This window comes from Bubalus bubalis, chromosome 21, assembly GCF_019923935.1.
Source record: "Bubalus bubalis isolate 160015118507 breed Murrah chromosome 21, NDDB_SH_1, whole genome shotgun sequence".
NCBI classification, from domain to species: Eukaryota; Metazoa; Chordata; class Mammalia; order Artiodactyla; family Bovidae; genus Bubalus; species Bubalus bubalis.
The window spans coordinates 32,281,237-32,301,669 of record NC_059177.1 but is presented as its reverse complement, the minus strand read 5'-3'; the positions used below and the strand labels follow the sequence as shown (position 1 = coordinate 32,301,669).

General features: G+C 39.2%; 1 protein-coding gene across 10 annotated transcripts in view; it reads right to left on the bottom strand.

The window, feature by feature from the left end:
* Positions 1-20,433, bottom strand: part of FRMD4B (FERM domain containing 4B) — a 352,925-nt gene that overhangs the window by 12,607 nt on the left and 319,885 nt on the right. For 8 of the 10 annotated variants that reach the window (XM_044933559.2, XM_044933558.2, XM_044933560.2 and 5 more), the window contains 8 exons: positions 12,380-12,456; positions 10,437-10,575; positions 9,813-9,954; positions 8,773-8,906; positions 8,558-8,677; positions 7,185-7,413; positions 4,330-4,386; positions 2,678-2,825 (listed from right to left, as the gene is read on the bottom strand). In XM_044933559.2, coding sequence (XP_044789494.1) covers positions 2,678-2,825; positions 4,330-4,386; positions 7,185-7,413; positions 8,558-8,677; positions 8,773-8,906; positions 9,813-9,954; positions 10,437-10,575; positions 12,380-12,456 — 1,046 coding nt within the window. The remainder of the gene's footprint in view (positions 1-2,677; positions 2,826-4,329; positions 4,387-7,184; positions 7,414-8,557; positions 8,678-8,772; positions 8,907-9,812; positions 9,955-10,436; positions 10,576-12,379; positions 12,457-20,433) is intronic. The other 2 variants (XM_044933554.2, XM_044933555.2) reach the window with 2 other exon arrangements.

The window sequence follows — 20,433 nt, the reverse complement described above, 5'->3', positions numbered from 1 at the left end:
TATAACTAAATCACTTTATTGTATACTTATTGTATACTTATATATTGAAACTAATACAACATTGTTAATCAGCTATACCCCAACATAAAATAAAATAGATACCCAACAAGGACCTACTATATAGCACAAGGAACTATACTCAATATTTTGTAAGAACCTATAAGGGGAAAGAATCTAAAATATATATATATGAATAACTGCTAATAATTGTATATATAATTATATATATGTATAACTGAATCACTGTGCTATATGCCTGAAACAAACACAACAGTGTAAATCAACTATACTCCAGTTAAAAAAAAAAAAAGAAAGAAAGAAACAGGAAGCTGAAGGAAGGGGAACATAAAGAGATAATTGGGAAAATTGTCTTTGTGGTTTAGTATCCAGGTGCATCTTAGATGAGTCTTAGGGGAAGCACAAGTGATCTGACTCTGAGTCATAAACATGAAGGAAAAAAACGAAAAGACTTTTGAAAAAGAGTGTACTCAATAAAATAGATTGAAAGCAAGGAGAGCAGGGGTAGCAAGTCCTTTTTCTGTAAAAAGTCTCATAGGAAGTATTTTTGGTTTTGCAGGCTATCCCAATGATTCAGCTCTGCCCCTGAAGTAAGATAGCCGTGTAGACAATATGTATGTGACTGGAGGTGGTTGTGTGCCAATCAGATTTGACTGTGGATACTGAAATTCAACTTTCATATAATTTTTATGTTACAAGATTGTCACAAAAAATATTAGTTTTTTATTTTCCTTCCAATTATTCAAAATTCTAAAAACCATGCTTAGCTCATGGGAGATAACAAAAATAGGTCACAGGCTGAATGTGGCCAGTAGACAGTCATTCACAGCATGCTTAAATTGCTTTGTCCACTTCCCAGCACAGTGAGAACACAATTTGAAATTATTTTAATTAGAAACAACTTCGATTACACTTCACTTACTACAAAAGCATGGCAAAAAAGTTAAAAAAAAATTACTGTGTTTATACCTTTAAAAACAAAAAATTAGATCTTACTATAAATTCTCTTTCAAAACCCACTTAAGGAAAAAACACAACTTGATCTAACATTTTATGTTGCTTAATATTCATTCACATTGTTATTTTAATGAGTGTACAGCATTCCATCATAAATACTGACCGTAATTTACTTAATCCACTAGTTGAGCATTTGGGCTGTTTTTATTTGTCATTAGAGTAAACAATGCTGTGAGATAAGGATCCTGTAGTTAATTCAAGAGGAAAAATTCCTAGAAGTGAAATTGCTGGATGAAAGAGCAAACACATCTATAGGGTGAAGCTATAGGGAATGGAGGCATAATAATTTTTTAAGATAATGATTTTCCCAGTTATGATTCCTTTTGCTGAAACAGGTTTGTTTTCCCTGATATAATAAACATACCTGCCCAGTGCTATCTGACAGGACTTTCTTTGGTGATGGACATGAGCTCTATCTGTGCTGCCCAGCATCACAGACATCAGCCATATGCCTATTAGGACTTGAAATGCAACCGGTAGAACTGAAGAGCTGAATTTTAAATTTTATTTGCTTTTAATTGAACTGGACACCACAGCTCTAGACACCTGGATCTCTATTGTTTAAGGCAACAGTTCTTAAATGCTAATCTACAAATTGGGGCTAATATGAAATAAAGATTTTCACTGGTCTTTGACAGATCAGAAACATAACAAAATGTTGGTTCTCTTTTCATAAATGAAAAATCATTTCATCTAAATAATCCTCTTTTATTTTGAGACTAATTTCCATCTTTCCTGAGATGCAATAAAACATGTTGGCTAAAATCACATCATAGGCTTTGCAGTCAGGCTATGTCGGTTTAAATCCCAATTCTGACAGTTACTAATTGATGAACCCAACAAGTGATTCATGCTTTCTGGTCCTCAGTGTACTTATCTATAAATGCTAAGGATGGTAGTAATACAATGAGCATTTTCTTACGACTAAATTTGTTATTATATATTAAACACTTGGAACAGTGTCTGGCACATACTAAGTGCTCAACAAATGTTCATCTTATTATTACTACAACAATGACTGTATTTTGGATATGTGTCATATTTTCATGAAATCACAGTGCTACCTGTGTGAACATACTAATTAGGCAAAGTAAAAAGCTGGTAATCCTATCTTGGACCCAATTTAAAAAAACAAACAAAAAACCTAGTAGTGATCCATGCAGCCAAATTCTGGGAATCACTGGTCTTTCATCTTTTAAAAAGTTATTGTCCCAAAAATATTTACTTAAGACACCTGAGAAGAAGTTACAGATTAAAAATGTACTCAAGTCCCATTTTCCTTTGAAAGATTAGAAGTCAGTTCTATTGCCTAGTAGAGTTGTATTAAATGTTCCTGAGACTTTGGGTGATGAAACAGAACTTTGACACTATATCCAAATTCAGATTTATAGTTAATGCCTCTATTATTTAATACAAACCAAATAGACTTTAAGGAAACAAGCAAATATTTTTTAAAAGACCTCTTTAAAGACACTTCCACTTGCTGCCAACAACAAATAACTGGGTTAGATTCTACGCTTGATTTTATAAGATAACCCCTTCTGAAAGAATAAACAGGATAACACAAAAATAGGTTGACTGTTTTGGAGCAAAGATCTTACAGTGGTGAGGCAGTCACCTCTTTGATGATCTGTCTTCTTACCTGGACTGTCTGGTATCCACAAACTGTTCATTGATGGATGACTTTCTGAAATGGATTCTCTCAATACCGAGAGACTTGGGAGGAAGAATTCGTGGAGAATGAGGTACTGAACTTGATCGCTGCCCAGCAAGAGTGAAGGTATCATTGGCTACAATAAGTGAATGAATGAATAACTAGATAAATAAAAAAGTAAACAAATGCCTTGCCAACACCTCCCTCCCCCCAATAAAGTGGAAGATCTGTCTGGTGAGTAAAATGTTCTTCCAAAGAAGGTAATTTTTTAAAGTGCGTAAGTTCCAGGAAATGTATTTTTATATTTTACACAATAGAAAACAGAAATTACTGAATGTTTTTGTGGGGACGGACCCAACTTCTGTCAACTCAATAGGAGCCACTTTGAGCACATGAATCTCTCAGGTATAATGGGTGATGCTTTACAAGAGTTATACCACAGAAAAATCTCAGTGTATAAAGGGCCAAGAGGAAGTTGGCCTGTAAAGTTGGACTGGATCAGTTTTGCCCAGCTTTACTTTTAACATTCTTAGGCCTCCCTGGCTGACCAAAGACTCATCCTATCACTGACAGGGATGAAACTGATTTATGATGAGTCATTAGGGACTTGTTAATGTCTCTCACTGATATTTGTATTTTCAAAGAGGAGCGGCAAGCATGATCAAACCTCAGCTAAAAGGAAGAGTTCTGAAATGGAAGACTTTCACAAACCATTCCGTTTGGAAGAAGATAAATCAGTAGGGTTTATTGGCTTCCTGAATTCTTTAAGTCACATCAAACAGATAGCCAGCTCCCCTGCTTAAGCACAAGGAAGGGATTATAAGGAAATATTCTACCGCTTGATATGAAATCCATTCCATCATGAAATGTGCTGAACATGGGTCCTTACAATAGATAAGGTCTATTTCTAGGAAACTGACACAGTAACATGTAACACAATTTCTAAAATATGTGCTTCTAAGGAAAATAAACTCCCACTTATCCAGAATAAGTAGACAGTGAAAAATCAAAGTTTCCATTATTTCCTGGTAGTGTAGCCTGTACAACACTCATTTCCTGGTTTTGTTATCAGACACCAAATACATAAGATGTCACCACTGGACAAAGCGGGGTGAATGACTCTTTATTACTTTGCAACTGCCTGTGAATCTATAGCTACTTCAAAAGCTAAAAAAATAAATCCTGCAGAACCTTACAAATCCTTATCAAGATACCTATTTACTCATGTTATGGTACTTTGATTCACTGAAGTCATGTGATTTGTACGGTACTATATTTAACGCTGAGCTAACCTGTGTAAAGGAAGGCCTGGGTTCGATCCCTGGGTTGGGAAGATGCCCTGGAAGAGGGGATGGCAATCCCCTCCAGTGTCTTGCATGGAGAATACCCACGGACAGAGGAGCCTGGTGGGCTATGGTCCATGGGGTTGCAAAGAGTCAGACACGACTGAGCAACTAAGCACAGCACAGCCCAACCTGTGTAAAAGCTAATATTAACCCCTTTCCCAACCATTCTTCATAAATGTAAGCTAGTTGATTCTACTTTTCCCAAAAGAGTAATAAATAGGCTTTCCTACTCAAAACCTTTCTTAGTATTTCAGAATATGTAACATTTTATATTGAAAAGGGAGAGCTACTTACGATCATCATAGGTGGTAGTGTCAGACAAGGAGCTACTTTCTGATGGGATGATGTCTTCTGTGAACAAAATAAACTATCTTTAGTACAACGGTGCCTTTGGACACCCCTAATGGTTCAATAAAACAATTCTCAATGGAGTGCATCTTATTTTTACTTAGATAAATGCAACTAGTTACAGTGCATTAGCAGTAATTAACTGTTGTGAGAATGGACTCATTGACCACTTAAGACATAAACATCTTCCCTACTATACAAATATTACACTGGATTATTTTTTACAATGGAACAGACTTGAGAACCTTCCTTTGAGAATCTACTGCACTGTTAGGTTAACTTATTTTTTGAGCTCTCTCCTGAAGAGAAGGGCTTTTTCTTGATAGAGTGAGGGCATTTGTGGTACAGAAGCTTCTGAATCAGACTAGGGTTTCCTAACAGTGGGTGGTACTACTGACATCCTCAACTGAATGATTCTTTGTTGGGGGGTGCTGTCCTTTGCACTGTAGGCTCTCTAGCCTCTACTACTGGATATCAGTACCCTCCCCACCCTCAGTTTTGACAATCAAACACGCCTGCAGACATTTCCCAGGGATGCAAAATTGCTGCTGGTTGAGAACCACTGAAATAAACAGACCTGGATTCAAAGCTTGGTGTTGTCACTTATTGGCTGGGAGACCCTGGGCAAATTACTTAATCTCTCCAAGCATCATTTGGCTCAACTCTAAAATAGGGATGAGAATAGTACCTCGTGTTTAGTGCTTTGGTGGGCATTCGATGACATAATAGATGTAAAGCCCTTGGCCTTGCTCCCGGTACAAGACAAATGCTCAATAAATATTAACTATACTTATTACTTTGGTTACCTACATACAGCATTCTAGTGAAAGAAGTCTGGTGGTTGGAAATGTCCATAAAAATGTGATTATTACTGGTGCTTGTCAAATGTTACAAAACGGGTTTAGCAAAAAGTGACATCTCACCTTGCTGTACAGCAAAAACTGACACAACATTATAAAACAACTATACTCCAATAAATTTTTTTTAAAAAGTGACATCTTTGATGTGCTGATGTGCTTTGGCAAATCTTTCCATATTCAGTTGTCAAGGATGGGCAAGGTTACAGGCAAATGTGACACCTCAGTGTAAGCTTCGAAGCCATTATGAAGTGAACCTCCCCATCCAATCTAAAATTGATCTCTATCAGAGCCAAGATGACTGTCTCTTAATGGGACACATGGTAGAGCTTGAAGGCGAGATGCCAGTATAGTCAGCTGTCAGGCAGGCTTTAAAAATAATCCAGCCGATATATACTCAACCACTGGCATCAATGCTGCCTAAATGTCAGTTACTGTAAAGGATAACACTTGAATCTTACACAGTTGGAGATGAATGGGCCACAACAAATGGCTATCAAAGTTAAGTGACCTGCTCACTACCCATCTCCTATAGGTCCAGAAGGTGGCCACCAACGAGGCCAACTGGATTTTGCATTGAGTCAAAACCATCCTAAATCCCCCAGCTGTAGTTGACGAACACGTGTGTGTTGATGTCCATGCATTCACTTACCAAAAAGCTATATCTCTGCTTTTCAAATCATATGCCCTGAAGCTCAGTATACTTTAAACCTCATTACCATATTTTGTCAAATCTAAGATGTATAATTAGTTGATATTCCAGTAAAAAAAGAAAAAGTACTGATCATAACTGTAATGCCTCATCTAGTATAAGAATTATCCCAATTTCACAGATGCTTAAATGGGGGAGAGGGTGGAAAGTCTTGGAATCAAAAGAAATAATCATATTTCAACCAATGATCAATTCTAAAAATTATTCTAATAAACATGGAAGACCTGTTGGACTTGAAATCCACCTAAATGAGACTTTTCAGTTTAATTTTTTTCTGAATATTAGTTTTAGATACATGATATTGAGAATTTTGAAAATACTAAAGAGAATTAAGAAGAAAATTGACATGAAATTCTACAACTATTAATATTTTTGAACTCTTGCCCAACCAGTCTCTATGTGTACATATTTATACAATGTCAGGACTATGTTCTGGCTACAATTTTGTATTCTGCCTTCTGCATTTCATAATACAACAGGAGCATATGTCCATAAATAGCCTCTATGCTGCTGCTAAGTTACTTCAGTCATGTCCGACTCTGTGAGACCCCATAGATGGCAGCCCACCAGGCTCCCCCGTCCCTGGTATTCTCCAGGCAAGAACACTGGTGTGGGTTGCCATTTCCTTCTCCAATGCATGAAAGTGAAAGTGAAGTCACTCAGTTGTGTCTGACCCTCAGCGACCCCATGGACTGCAGCCTTCCAGGCCCCTCCGTCAACGGGATTTTCCAGGCAAGAATACTGGATTGAGGTGCCATTTCCTTCTCCGAAATAGCCTCTATAAATAACCGTAATTGTAAGAGTTCTTTTCTATCCACATATATTGGATAGGTCCTTAGAAAATATATATGGTCTGCTGCATTAAAAATCTCTGAGAAACTATTATGTAGGGCCCAGCTGTCTGAATACACTGTGTTTTCAAATATATTTCTTGCAATGACATCAGGCCAGTTAGAGGTGAATCTCTCTTATTGGGAACTAATATTGCTGTGTAAAGCTCTTTCATCCTGAAAATTAAAGCAATGCAATAGTATAGTTTTACAACAGTGAGAAGGTCACAGAAAACCACGTTAACATACTTGTAAGAATGAAATTCCGAATCATTTTTATCCTAAGAAACTTAAGGATCAATCCATTCTTTTCTCTCTCATCAAATGAACTGGTTTGGAAACGGTACATTCCATCAAGAGGACTGACTTAGGTGACTCAAAAAAACCTCACTAGTTACTAACCTGGTAAGATAACTGTTGCTTTCTGGCTGGGTTTCTTTCCACATCTAATGCGATACTCATTTATAGCATTTTCAATCTCCTGAAGCTTTTTCACTGCATCCGTGTAATCTTGCTTTCGTTTTTTCTTCACGGTTTTGCAAAGGTCGGGCTCATTGGCAAGCTTCTTCGCAGCCTCAACCAGCTTTTGCTGTATTAGGAAATTGCTCTCCAGTTCTTGCAAAGCAGGATCCTGCATTCACATGATAATATTGCTTTATTTTTATGGACATACACGGTCACTCTCATATGTCCTGGATAATAAAATTTCTCTTTCTCACGCATTCTCACATCAGATGCTCTTTGTGAATGAAATCTTCCTAAGTTTTACTGCTTAGGTATTCTCAAACATTTTCCTAGAAGATAAGACCTCCCTCCATTTACTTTAATAGTCCAATTCTTTTTCCTTTTCAAAGAAGGGAATTGACCTTTCATTCATTCAACTGGTTAGCTGAAGATCATATTTTTCAAGAAGGGATCCTTCACCCAAGATTCATAGCCAGAGAATGTTATAGTCATATGCACAGCTTCAGAAACAGATAAACCGAGATTCCATTCTTTCTGGGTAATTCCTGGTTGCATGGCCCTGGACATATTACTTAATGCTTTAATGCTTCAGTGTTTTTACTTGTAAAATGGGTGTAACATCCACCTTATGAAACTATGGCGAAGATGAAAGGAAACAATGTATGTGCATTGCTTAGCTCAGAGCTGGGTATACACTGAAACTTAATAAACAGCAATGCTAACTGTATTATGAATGGAAACCACTACTATTTTCTAAAGCCAAGATGGCAAAATTTCTACAAGAAACATGAATAGGGTCATAGTGTCTGATGACATACAAATAGGAAAGTATCATCTATATTGGCTAACAAATCTTTTAACTTTATTATACCTAAAGTGTTATACGTGTGTTATCTCACTGAATACTCCTTGCATTTCTCAGATGGAAGAACAATCATTACCTCCGTTTTATTGATGAGAAAACCAGAGAATTGAGACTTCAGAGAGATCAATGATTTGCCAAGGGCTACTTGGTTTTAAGTGGGAGACTCTAGTGCCGAATTATTAATTCTTAAAATAATGTTTCTCAATTTAGAAATACTTAAGAGTTCATTTAATACTCTGTTTGGAGGAGTAAAGTCATGAGAACTCAACTTTAAACTGTGCATGAAGGAAGGAATTCAACTTGGTCTCCATGATCACCTTTAGCTGGTGAGATAAACATGTACAGCAGTAACTCAAAAACTAAAGGAATAAGTCAGCTACATTCAACTGACAGCTTTTCTGCCTCACTGTTGACAGAAGTGCTCAGAACGGGTGGGTGCCCATACCTCTTCACTTGGCAGCAAGTTGTCATCTAATTTGAACGCGGTACCTATACGCCTTCTGACCTGAGGAGGTTTCTCACCTACATTCAGAGGATACTCCTTGGGCATTTTGCCTGTGAGCTCCTATAAAACAGGACAGAACCGAGAGGGAGATTACTGACCCTGGCTGGAACTGTCAAACACAATTTGAAATGTTCCCCAAAGCAGAAGACACTCACAGCCTCCCGCAAACAGATCTTCTTAAGCTCTTCAACTTTCTTCAGGAGCTTTTCTTGCAACAGTTTTTCCTTCTTCTTGAGTTCAAGGATCTTCTCTCTCTTTTGCTCCTCACTGACTTCTGAGTCTTGAGAACCTGGAGGTATGGGGGGTGGGGAGGGAGGGCAGGGAAGGTTTATACAGGCATGTTTCCTTCCTTTTCAGAGGACAAAGGATTTTTAAGCCAAACCTGCTATTTAATAATAGTTTCTTTCTTTTCTCCTTGTTTCTGAACATAATAAAAGGAAACTGGAGAACATTTTCTCATGCTTCTGGGCATCTAACAGAACCTGGTAATAATATATGCCTTTTGTATTTCGGTTCAGTCATTTGGGAAGCAATGATAAAATGTTTAATGTTTCAGACACACTCAATGAAAAATTTCATTTTTCTGAGCAGGAGAGAAGGTAAGATGTTCCTGGAGATAGTTGTTTGGAATGTTCTTTTGGAAAGTAAGCAAGGCAAGGGGATATTCTGTGTTTCAGATTCACAAGCTGACAATGGGATTTAGATGAGAATATTTTTAGTGAATTATGTATACTTAGTGATACTCTCATATAAATGTCTGCAGAGTAAGGGTTTAGGAGCAAAAATCACTTTGGGGGTGAGATGGAGTTCAAGGGTTGTAATCATGGTTGATTTTATGTTAAATGGAAAATTAGATGACTGCCTGTATCAAAAAGTACACAATGGAGAAAGAAAAAGCTTCTGGACCTGATGGGGAGAAAATGTTCTTGCAAGCTACGCCAAGGCACTCACTGTCTCAGCATCTAGTGTTAATTATACAACCTGAACTTTATAACTTAACTTGCTTCATATTCTTTTAAAAATTAATTTCAAAATTTTATTCAAAACTGCTGTATACTATAGGTTCTCTCATATGCTTACTTATTCCGGAAATAAAGGGTTAAAAGATACATTTAAAAGTGGTTTACAACCAAAAAAAAATAAAAGTACATTAAGATATAGATGGCTCACACACTCTCTAATTCAAAAATATTACCTGAGGAAATTAAACTGCCGTTGCTTGCCATAATGAACTGGCTTTTCGCCTCAAGTGTCACCAGTTTGGAGACCCTTGGTGCTCCTGTCTCCGTCAAGTCCATTGCGATATCGTCTAAACTCCTGGCTGAAGGGATTTTTGCCTAACACAACATGGAAAGGGAATTCATTCAGTCACACCTATTTTGAATTAATAAAACGATTCAGTTAATATGGAATAAAAATGTCAACACAAAGGACAATACAGAACTTTTATATACTATAGTGATATTTTTCAGAAAAAAATTTAGACTTCAGCTTTGTCACTAAAATGTTTTATTAATCATGCATGATTCTTCCTCATGGTATAGTTCAATCATTAACAAAAAAGTCATGAGTGCATAGACACACACAATGCCTAAAAGTTGGCGAATCTTACAACTTTCAGAGCAGGCTATAGGTTGCCCATCTGTTAAATGTAAGAAAAATTAAAACAACTGGTAGTAAAGTTAAAAAAAAAAAACCCACAAAACTCAAGAAACAAAAACCCATGAGGTTGCATCTTTTCTAAGAAAGTTTATCTTCTGAACAGAAAGTAAATGAGGGATGGGACTTTGTCCTTGTAGAAATACTTTCAGTTACTTACTTTGCTTTGCTTCCGGTCCAAGTAAAACTGATGCTGACTGATTGCCATTACCCAGATGGACTTGATGAGAGAGGAGTTCGCATACCACGTTTGCACAAAGAGGCCACTCTGCCCAAAGGTTCTTCTGGATACTGAAATCCTAAAAGATTAAGGAAAGCACTCATGATTTGTTTCTGGCCCAGCATAACATCAATGGCACCCCACTCCAGTACTCTTGCCTGGAAAATCCCATGGATGGAGGAGCCTGGTAGGCTGCAGTCCATGGGGTCACTAAGAGTCGGAAATGACTGAGCGACTTCACTTTCACGCATTTGAGAAGGAAATAGCAACCCACTCAAGTGTTCTTGCCTGGAGACTCCCAGGGACGGGGGAGCCTGGTGGGCTGCCATCTATGGGGTCGCACAGGGCTGCCATCAATGGGGTTGCACAGAGTCCAACAGGACTGAAGTGACTTAGCAGCAGCAGCAGCATAACATCAAATGTACCCAGTGGGTAACATTGTATGTAACAAAGTATCTCCTTAATTGTTTTTCCTCTGCCACACCCTTGCCTTCAAGGACCAAGCCTCTGATTTTCTCCTTTTTATGAGAAAGCCAATCACACTTGGGTAATATCTCCTCCTAAAAGCAGTATATTAAACAATACAAACACACATCTTCAAAAGCAGATGAGAAAATGGACAGAGTATTAGAAAAAGAATAGACACATGTATATGTATAACAATCACTTTGCTGTATGCATGAAACTAACACAACATTTTTAAATAATTATGCTATAATACAAAATGAAAATTTTTAAAGTAATTAAGACAAAATGATTATTAATGTCAACCATATAATATTTTAGAAAAACCTAAGTCTAGTAGGCTTATGTACATAAATATAAACATTCTGTACTCTGCACAGAAGCATGATACAGGAAATAATAGAAATTAAAAATTATTTCAAAGCAGGTGAGAATTAGCCACATTGGAGGCTGTACTAAAAACATCAAATTAAAGACCACAGATGTGTGATGTGCGACCATCACAAAAAGGTGAGAATAAATGTGTTACTTTAAAGATCAAGCAATCACGACCTGTGGGATCAGCACCTTCCTCCAAGGAAAGAGCATCTCAGATCTAGCTATTGTCTGGCTTTGGCACTATCAGAGGATGAACATAATAATATTGTCTGATAATATGCATGTCCAAAACTGACCCAGATTACTGCTTATGTACTGGATGAAAAGAGAGAAGGTCAGAGGAGGACAGAGCAAGAGAAACAAAGATGGGGGCAGGGTTGTGGGGAGAAGAGCACCAGTGTTCCTTGTAGGAATCTCCCTTGTATCTCCAGGTCATCTTTTTGCCACAGCTGTTTCCTCCATCTCTCTGACCTCCAAATATCCATAAACTTATATCTGAAAAGCAACCACTGTGAGCTGATAAGGAATTCCTCTGAGGAACTTGGAGAGCCTACAATCTTGACTTTAATTCATGTTGATAATTTAGGAACTTTTTTAAGCGACCAAGAATAGCAAACTTAAAAATGAGCAAAGGATCTGAATAAATATTTCTCTAAAAAACGTAAACAAATGGCCAATGAGTCCATGAAAAGATGCTCGGTGAGCAAATCTAAACCAGTATGAGTTATCACTGCACACCATCAGGATGGCTATTTACACACACACACACACACACACACACACAGAAAAAATAACAAATATTAGAGGATGTGGAGAAAATGAAACCATGCAGAATTTTGGTAGGGATGTAAAAGGGGGTAGCTGCTTTGGAAAACAGTCTGACAGTTCCTCAGAAGGTCAAAGAGAGTTACCATTTGATCAAGCAATTCTACTCCCAGGTATGCACCCAAGAGAAATGAAAACATGTGCACATGAATATTCATAGCAGCATATGTGGCTAGTCACTGGACCCATACAGAAAAAAAGGCTTTTATTCTCACCTCCGTGGATCGTGAACTTCAACAGCAAACTTTTTCTCACGGAAATATAAGTTCTCCAGCTGTTTCCATTGGAATAACTAAGAAATGAAGAAAACAAAAATGCAACACAGCTTTAATTAATGTTAACTTTTACTAAGTCTAGAAATCAGCTTAATAATAAAAAAAAATCAAGAATTAAGATTGAGATTAGGCATATGCCTTTTCACAAACCAACTATAGCGTGAAACCACTTTATTCCTTCTTTTGACAGTAATCTTCACTTTATCACTGTTTCCTGAACAATAAAACCAAGCAACTGTGGGGAACATACATACTATTTTTCCTTTGACTCAACTAAATAAAAGAGTGAGTAAGGAAATTGTAGATTCCAGTAAGCACATGCCTTCTGATCAAAGATGTTGACTTCATATTTAAATGGAAAGAGATTCAAAGGGATGTTTCAATAAAACCACAGATTAAATTTCAAAAGAATGCAAAGTGAAAGTAAAACGGAACCCCAAGCAAGGGTGATTCTCAGTGATAATTTCCCCACCTACAAGAGTTCCCCTAAATGCCACAGAAACTTGAGTGCTAGAAATTGGAGGCTCAGCGGGATGGGAGTGAATGCTGACGCTGCCACCTTGGTTTCTGAGCTAGAGCTTCCAGTTTTTGTAAGAGAATTCATCAACATATTCCCACTGTTGATACTCTAATGCCGCACCAGGTGTTATCTGCCAGTTGGGTGGGAGAAATACAACTTACTAGCAATGGGCATCTGAAAATTTAACTTGTAAAAAGCAGCTCATTCACAGAACTGAGTGGGCCCTCCTGCATTTTCTGGGTTCATTCCCAACCCTTCACATTAGCCTGAGACCCAGCTTGTCCTTTGAACTTTGACTTCATAGTTGGGAATTCCTCTTCTCCACCCCAGTCTTGTTGGTCAGAGAAATACTAACACAGCAATTTCATTCCATTATTAGACTTTAGCTGGATTTTTAACTTACGTTCAAAGACTCTTCATAAAACATTCTAATCATTAAGAAAATAACTTCTCCGCAATGCACCACCAGCAAAACCATTTCCTGGGGTACAGGAACCAAGACTTTTCACCAACCTTATCTAAAAGGAACAGCACAAGCCGATGGTTCCCATGCACATACAGCTGGGAGACAGACCTGTTCAAACTGGACCCCCCACCTCAAACAGTGAAATAAACCATCACCCACTGAGAACACAGCGCTTTGTCGTCTGAGCACCTAGCGTCTAACTACAACCCTCGCCCAGGTAGAAAGAGGAATTCGTGGGAGCTTAAAGGTACATACCGATTTCCTAAGATGTCTGTGGTTTCCAGGCTTTCATGTCTTTAATCCCAAGGTTCCAAAAGTGAGATACCAGGGGGAAGGGAATCTCTGAGGTGCTCTCTCCCTCCCCTGCTCCCTCCTGTCCCAGCCGGGCAGCTCCGGTGAGTTCTGCACAGAGTTTCCTAAGACACTTAGGTGTAACTCAGTTTCACAAACCGAGCCTCCCACGGCTGACACGCTACTGACATCAGCAATTCCTCCAAGTGACACCACCCCGGTTCCATTCCTTCCTCCATCTGGGAGAGGACAGCCAAGTTCTCTCTGGCAGATTTCCCCGTGAGAGAGACACACTTTCCACACGGGGTATGGGGGAGATTCAGATGGTATTTCCTGGGAAGTTAGTTGCTTTGAATCCAGGCACAAATTTCACTGGAGGCTGGGCGAAGGAGACGTTGCTCCCGGTTTACTCACCCTGGCAGTGAACAGGTTCGACAGGAAGAGCCACAATGCAGCTCAGCTGTGTTTTCCTTTGCGTCCATTCCCACACACATAAAAACTAGGGCTGGACTTGAAACCTGATCTCTGCCACCTCCCCCTCTTATCACTTACAAACGTGAAACACAAGGCTCTCCATTCGGCACATCCCAGCGTTGAGAACAGACAGCCCCCTGCAGCAAAAACCCTACTTAAAAGGTGAAAGGTTTCAGCTAATTTTAAAGAATTTGAAAAAATGAGATGGCAACTGGGTTTGCAATTGAAGTTATGGGAATGAGACTACATTTTTAAGTCTGAAAGGCAAAGCCATTTCCCCAACTTAAATCTTAAAAAGTTGTTGTGATGGGGGAGCGGGGTAGGGGGAATTCCCTGGCGGCCCAGTAGTTAGGACCTGGCGCTTTCACTGTGTGAGTCTGATCCCTGGAGTTTTTGCAAAATGTGATTTCATATATGTGCCTGTAATAGTATAAAAGTGAACAGGAATGGCACAAACTTCATTCATGACAGCGGTTCAGGACAGCAGAATGTACGAGGGGTTCATGGCACCACAAACTTCAACATTACCAGTCATGTTTATTTTATTAATAAAAATAAGATGAAGTCAATATAACAAAATATTTGTTCTCATCAGTTTAAGTGGTTATGCAGGTGTTGTCACATTCTTGGTATTCCTTTTTTTTTTTTTAAATTTCTAAAAATTATAGAAGTTTGTATAAAATGAACAAAGGTGGGTCTGTTTCATACAAGAGTGAGATTGCCACTTCGTAACCATTGGGAATCGTCTAATTTAGACATGTATTACCTGTGTGATTCTTATCACTGTTTGAAGTAGCAAGGAAAACACTTTTAACTGTAGTGGCACTTGATCTAGCTGGCAGCTGGAAATAAGCTAGCTTGTCAAATTTCTGAAATCATTCTTCTATCGTCTTTTAAACTATCTTGGAGTTCTAGATCTCAGAGAGCCGGGATGAGGCTCGGAAAATGGCAGTGGAGCTGAGGTGAAGTGGATTCCTTTACTCATTCAACACGCCTAGGAACGCACCTGGCACGAGCAGTCAATTACTCAATCTGCATTCCTGTCCTTTAGGCCAGTGTTTTCCTTATAGGGTAAATACAGGGTCTCTCTTTGGTCAAAATCACTCAAGATTCTAGGCCAGTGGAAGGATAAGGGGAATGTCAGAAAGATATCCGCCAGGCTGACCTGACTTGCTGGGGTCTCTATTTAAGAGAAATGGCCTGATGGGGAATTCCCTGGTGGCCTCCAGTGTATGCACACTCAGTCATGTCTGACTCTCTGTGACCCCATGGACTGTAGCCCACCAGGCTCCTCTGTCCATGAAATTTCCCAGGCAAGAATACTGGAGTGGGTTGCCATTCTGTTCTCCAGGGGATCTTCCCGACCCAGGGGTCAAACCCAAGTCTTCTGCATTGCAGGCAGATTCTTTACCTCTGAGTCATAAGGGAAGCTTCTCTTGGTGGTCTAGTGGTTAGGGTTTGGTGCTTTTATTGCTGTGGCCTGGGGTTCAATCCCTGATGGGGGAACTAAGATCCCTGCAAGTCAAGCTGCACAGTGCAGGAAAAAAAAGAGAGAGAGAGAGAAATGGCCTGACATGTTAATAAAACACTCCAGTAATCTTGTCTGGAAAATTCCATGAACGGAGAAGCCTGGTGGGCTACAGCCCATGGGGCTGCAAACAGTCAGACACGACTGAGTGACTAAACAACTCTAAATCAATCACCTGAAAGATGAAGAAGAATTGCAAGAAACCATTTAAGGAAAAAGATCAAGGTTCAAAGGAAGGCACAAACGAGCTAAGTATGCTTTACTGGACCCTGTACAGAGAAGCACTATTATAGGGTATGATGTCTTACAGGATAGAACAAGGCTACTATATATATTGAATCTTCCCTCATAGCTCAGTTGGAAAAGAAATCTGCCTGCCATGCAGGCAGACCTAGGTTCAATTGCTGGGTCAGGATGATCCCCTGGAGAAGGAAATGGCAACCCACTCCAGTATTCTTGCCTGGAGAATCCTGTGAAGAGGAGCCTGGCGGGCTCCAATCCATGGGGTCGTAAGAGTTGAACACGATTTAGTGACTAAACCACCACCACCACTATATATATTTTATGCATGTATATGTATAGAGAAAATTTGTAATTTCATATTAAAATAGTTTTGTTTTTTTTTTTGCCAAAACAAAATTCCCACTTTTGGAAATTTGCAGGGGGGTGGGGGTGGGAGAAGAATTGTATTTGCTTTGCCACACAGAGTTAAGAGCATGAAACTGGACTGTTTCCTAAAGTGATCGTTAAACCAGCCTAATGACAATCATTAATTGGTATTTATTGTTGTTTATGTGGCACTCACTAATAGGGTTGAATTTGAAATTGTGTTTTGTTTAGAATTCATGGTGTTAGTGACGAAAGGAAATCCTTGTATGGTGACAATAAAACTATACATTAGGTCTTCCAGACTTCTTTCTGGGCTTCCCAGGTGGTGCAGTGGTAAAGAATCCACCTGCCAATAAAGGAGATGAAAGAGATGTGGGTTTGAGTCCTGGGTTGGGAAGATCCCCTGAAGAAATGGAAACCCATTCCAGTAATCTTGCCTGGAAAATTCCATAGACAGAGGAGCCTGGTGGGTGAGTTTTGAAGAGCATATTCTATGCTCATATAGAATGATTAGTTGTGCCCTTTAGCACCAAAACAAGGAAAAAGATAGCAAGAGATGAAATAATAGCTATGATTAACTTTGAGATTACAAAATAAATAGAGATACAACTGAAAAAGTCAAAGAGGAGCAATGAGAACAGTGATAGTAGCAAAGAGATAATTTAAAAAAACTACAATAGGAAAAGAATGTTTCCTTAGGTTACACATCACCTTGTCTTACAAAAACAAAGTGTCAAAGATGTAATAAATGACACAGAAAACCAAAGCTGAATCAAATCCCGTTTTAAAAGTGAACGTGTATATAATATCACAGTCAGAATCTATTCCCTTTATCCTTAGATGTAAAGGAAGTTGACTGTTTTAGAATAATTGCCACACATTATTACACTTTGGGGCTTCCCTGGAGGCTCAGCGGTAAAGAATCTGCCTGCCAATTCAGGAGACTTAGGTTTGATTCCTGGGTCAGGAAGATCCCCTGGAGAAGGAAATGGCAACCCACTCCAGTATTCTTGCCTGGGAAATCCCATGGACAGAGGAGCCTGGTGGGCTACAGACCATGGGGTTGCAGCGAGTCAGAAATAATCAAGCAACTAAACAAAAATTACGCTTTAATGAGATGCATGGGTTGAATATTTAAGGCATTTTGCTGAAACCTATAATCCATATTTAGTTAGACCCCACCATTATAGGCTCAAAGAACTAGAAGAAATCACTTTTCCCCTTCCTATCCTACAATCACAGTGATTCCTAAATATCTGAGATCACAAACTTTAGAAAAAAAAACTATAAGGAAAAGCAGAAGGACTTTTAGGAAACCAGAAGTCACATACTTAAGTAGCTCTTGTCCTTTACACATTCTTCTTCAATTAACAAATATATCTTGTCCACCTTGTTAGAAAATAATGACTAGGTCCCCTCCCTTGTGATGCTTACCTGAACCAAATGGACCATATCAGAGTGCCTTGGCATACATGCTGATTTCAATACATGTGCTTTATTTGGCAAGTTGATTAACTTTCCTGAGTTTCAGTTTCCTCATCTGTAAAATGGGACCAACAATGCCTGCCTCAGAGGACTGTTGGAAGGGTTTAGTTGAGATTATGTTCACAAAGCACTTAGCACAGTGCCTGGCTCATAATCAACATTCAGTAAGTGATACAGTCAGTTGTATCCATTAAGGATTCTCAGTCCAATTCCCTTATTTTATCATCTTTTCTGAAAATGGAGAAGAGCCACTTAATAGCAGTTGTGGGACTCTTTGTGACCCTGTGGACTATAGCCTGCCAGGCTTCTCCATCCATGGGATTTCCCAGGGAAGAATACTGGAGTGGGTTGCCATTTCCTTCTCTAGGGGATCTTCCCAATATAGAGATTGAACCCGGTCTCCTGCATTGCAGACAGATTCTTTACCATCTGAGCCACCAGGGAAGCCCACTTAATGGCAGAACTAGAACTAAAAACAGCTGTCTGGATCCCACATCCGTCTTTCCACCGATGAGAAACAGTCGAGTTATTCTGTTGACACATCTGTGTCCCTCAGGTTTCCAAAGCCATGAGTGTCAGCCTCTGTAAAAACTGCTCTATCTCTGTTGATTTCATTGGTCGTTTCCTGCTACACCCTCTAGGTAGGAAATCTGTCCACTGTTTCTGTATTGCCAAGGTCACAGAGGAGGGACATGGGGACAGGTCAAGGGCACGCCCACAGGGAGACTCATGGCAGCAAGCTAGCAAGCTCCCTCTGGTCTGAAGCACTCAGAAAAAGAAGGGACATGCCCTAACACATAAAAAATGCCGAGAAGTGTGCACCAGCAAGGGGGACCTTTGGAGTACTGAAAGACACGGAAAAGTCTTGGACAGAATGGATTCAACTGTCTGTGTGAATCTTGATGGACTGAAAGCTGACGGGGTCCAAAGTTTTACCACTAGGTAATGATAGGAAAGATGTCATCAGAAACTTTTTTTTTTTAAATAGCACTTATAACACAGGTTAATCATTTAACTGCAGATTCACCTGGAAATGACTAAATTTGGGATAGTCACAGCCGTGGTGTATGACTGTACATCAAATAATGACTCAGAGTAATTCCCCTGCTATAACTTGAAGCAAAAGAAATCATAGTATTACTTACTTTTTTTCATGTAAAAAAAGTTACGCTTGATGTGTATACTCTTAGTACCCACAAGCCAGCTTGTTGCTGTTGTTTAGTTGCTCACTCCTGTCTAGCTCTTTGCAATCCCATGGACTGCAGCAAGCCAGGTTTCCCTGTCCTTCACTATCTTCTGGAGTTTGCTCAGACTCATGTCCATTGAGTCAGTGATGTCATCCAACTATCTCACTCTTTGTCACCCCCTTCTCCTCCTGCCTTCAATCTTTCCCCAAATCGGGGTCTTTTCCAATGAGCTGGCTCTTTGCATCAGGTGGCCAAACTTTTGGAGCTTCAGCATCAGTCTTACCAATGAATATTTAGAGTTGATTTCCTTTAGGATTGACTGGCTTGATCTCCTTGCAGTCCAAGGGACTCTCAAGCATCTTCTCCAGTACCACAGTTCAAAAGCATCAATTTTTCGGTGCTCAGCCTTCTTTATGGTCCAGCTCTCACATTCGTACAGGACTACTGGAAAGACCATAGCTTAGCTTTGACTATATGGACCTTTGCTGGCAAAGTGATATCTCTGCTTTTTAATATACTGTCTAAGTTTGTCATAACTTTTTTTCCAAGAAGCAAGTGTCTTTTAATTTTGTGGCTGCAGACACCATCCACAGCGATTTTGGAGCCCAGGAAAATAAAATATGTGTTTTTTTCACTGGAAGTGAAAATGGAAATCAGTGTTTCCACTTTTTCCCCATCTATTTGCCATGAAGTGATGGGAATGGATGCCATGGTTTTAGTTTTTTGAATGCTGAATTTTAAACCAGCCTTTTCACTCTCCTCTATCACCTTCACCAAGAGGCTCTTTAGTTCCTCTTCGCTTTCTGCCATTAGCAAGCAGAAATAGTATCCTCTGCATATCTGATGTTGTTGATATTTCTCCCACCAATCTTATTCCAGCTTGTGATTCATCCAGCCCGGCATTTCACATGGTGGACTCTGCATATAAGTTAACTAAGCAGAGTAACAACAGACAGCCTCATTGTACTCCGTTCCCATTTTGAACCAGCCTGTTGTTCCATATCTGGTTCTAACTGTTGCTTCTTGACCCATAACAGGAGACAAGGTTTCTCAGGAGACAAGTAAGGTGCTCTGGTATTCCCATCGCGTTCAGAATTTTCCAGTTTGTTGTGATCCACACAGTCAAAGACTGTAGTGTAGTCAATGAAGAAGAACCAAATTTTTTCCTGGAATTCCCTTGCTTCCTCTATGATTCAAAGGATGTTGGCAATTTGATCTCTGGTTCCTCTGCCTTTTCTAAATCCAGCTTGTACACCTGGAAGTTCTTGATTCACATACTGCTAAAACGTCATTTGAAGGATTTTGAGCATTACCTTACTAGCATGTGAGATGAATATAATTATAGGATAGTTTGAACATTCTTTTGCATTGCCTTTCTTTGGGATTAGAATGAAAGCTGTTCTTTTCCAGTCCTGTGGCCACTGCTGAGTTTTC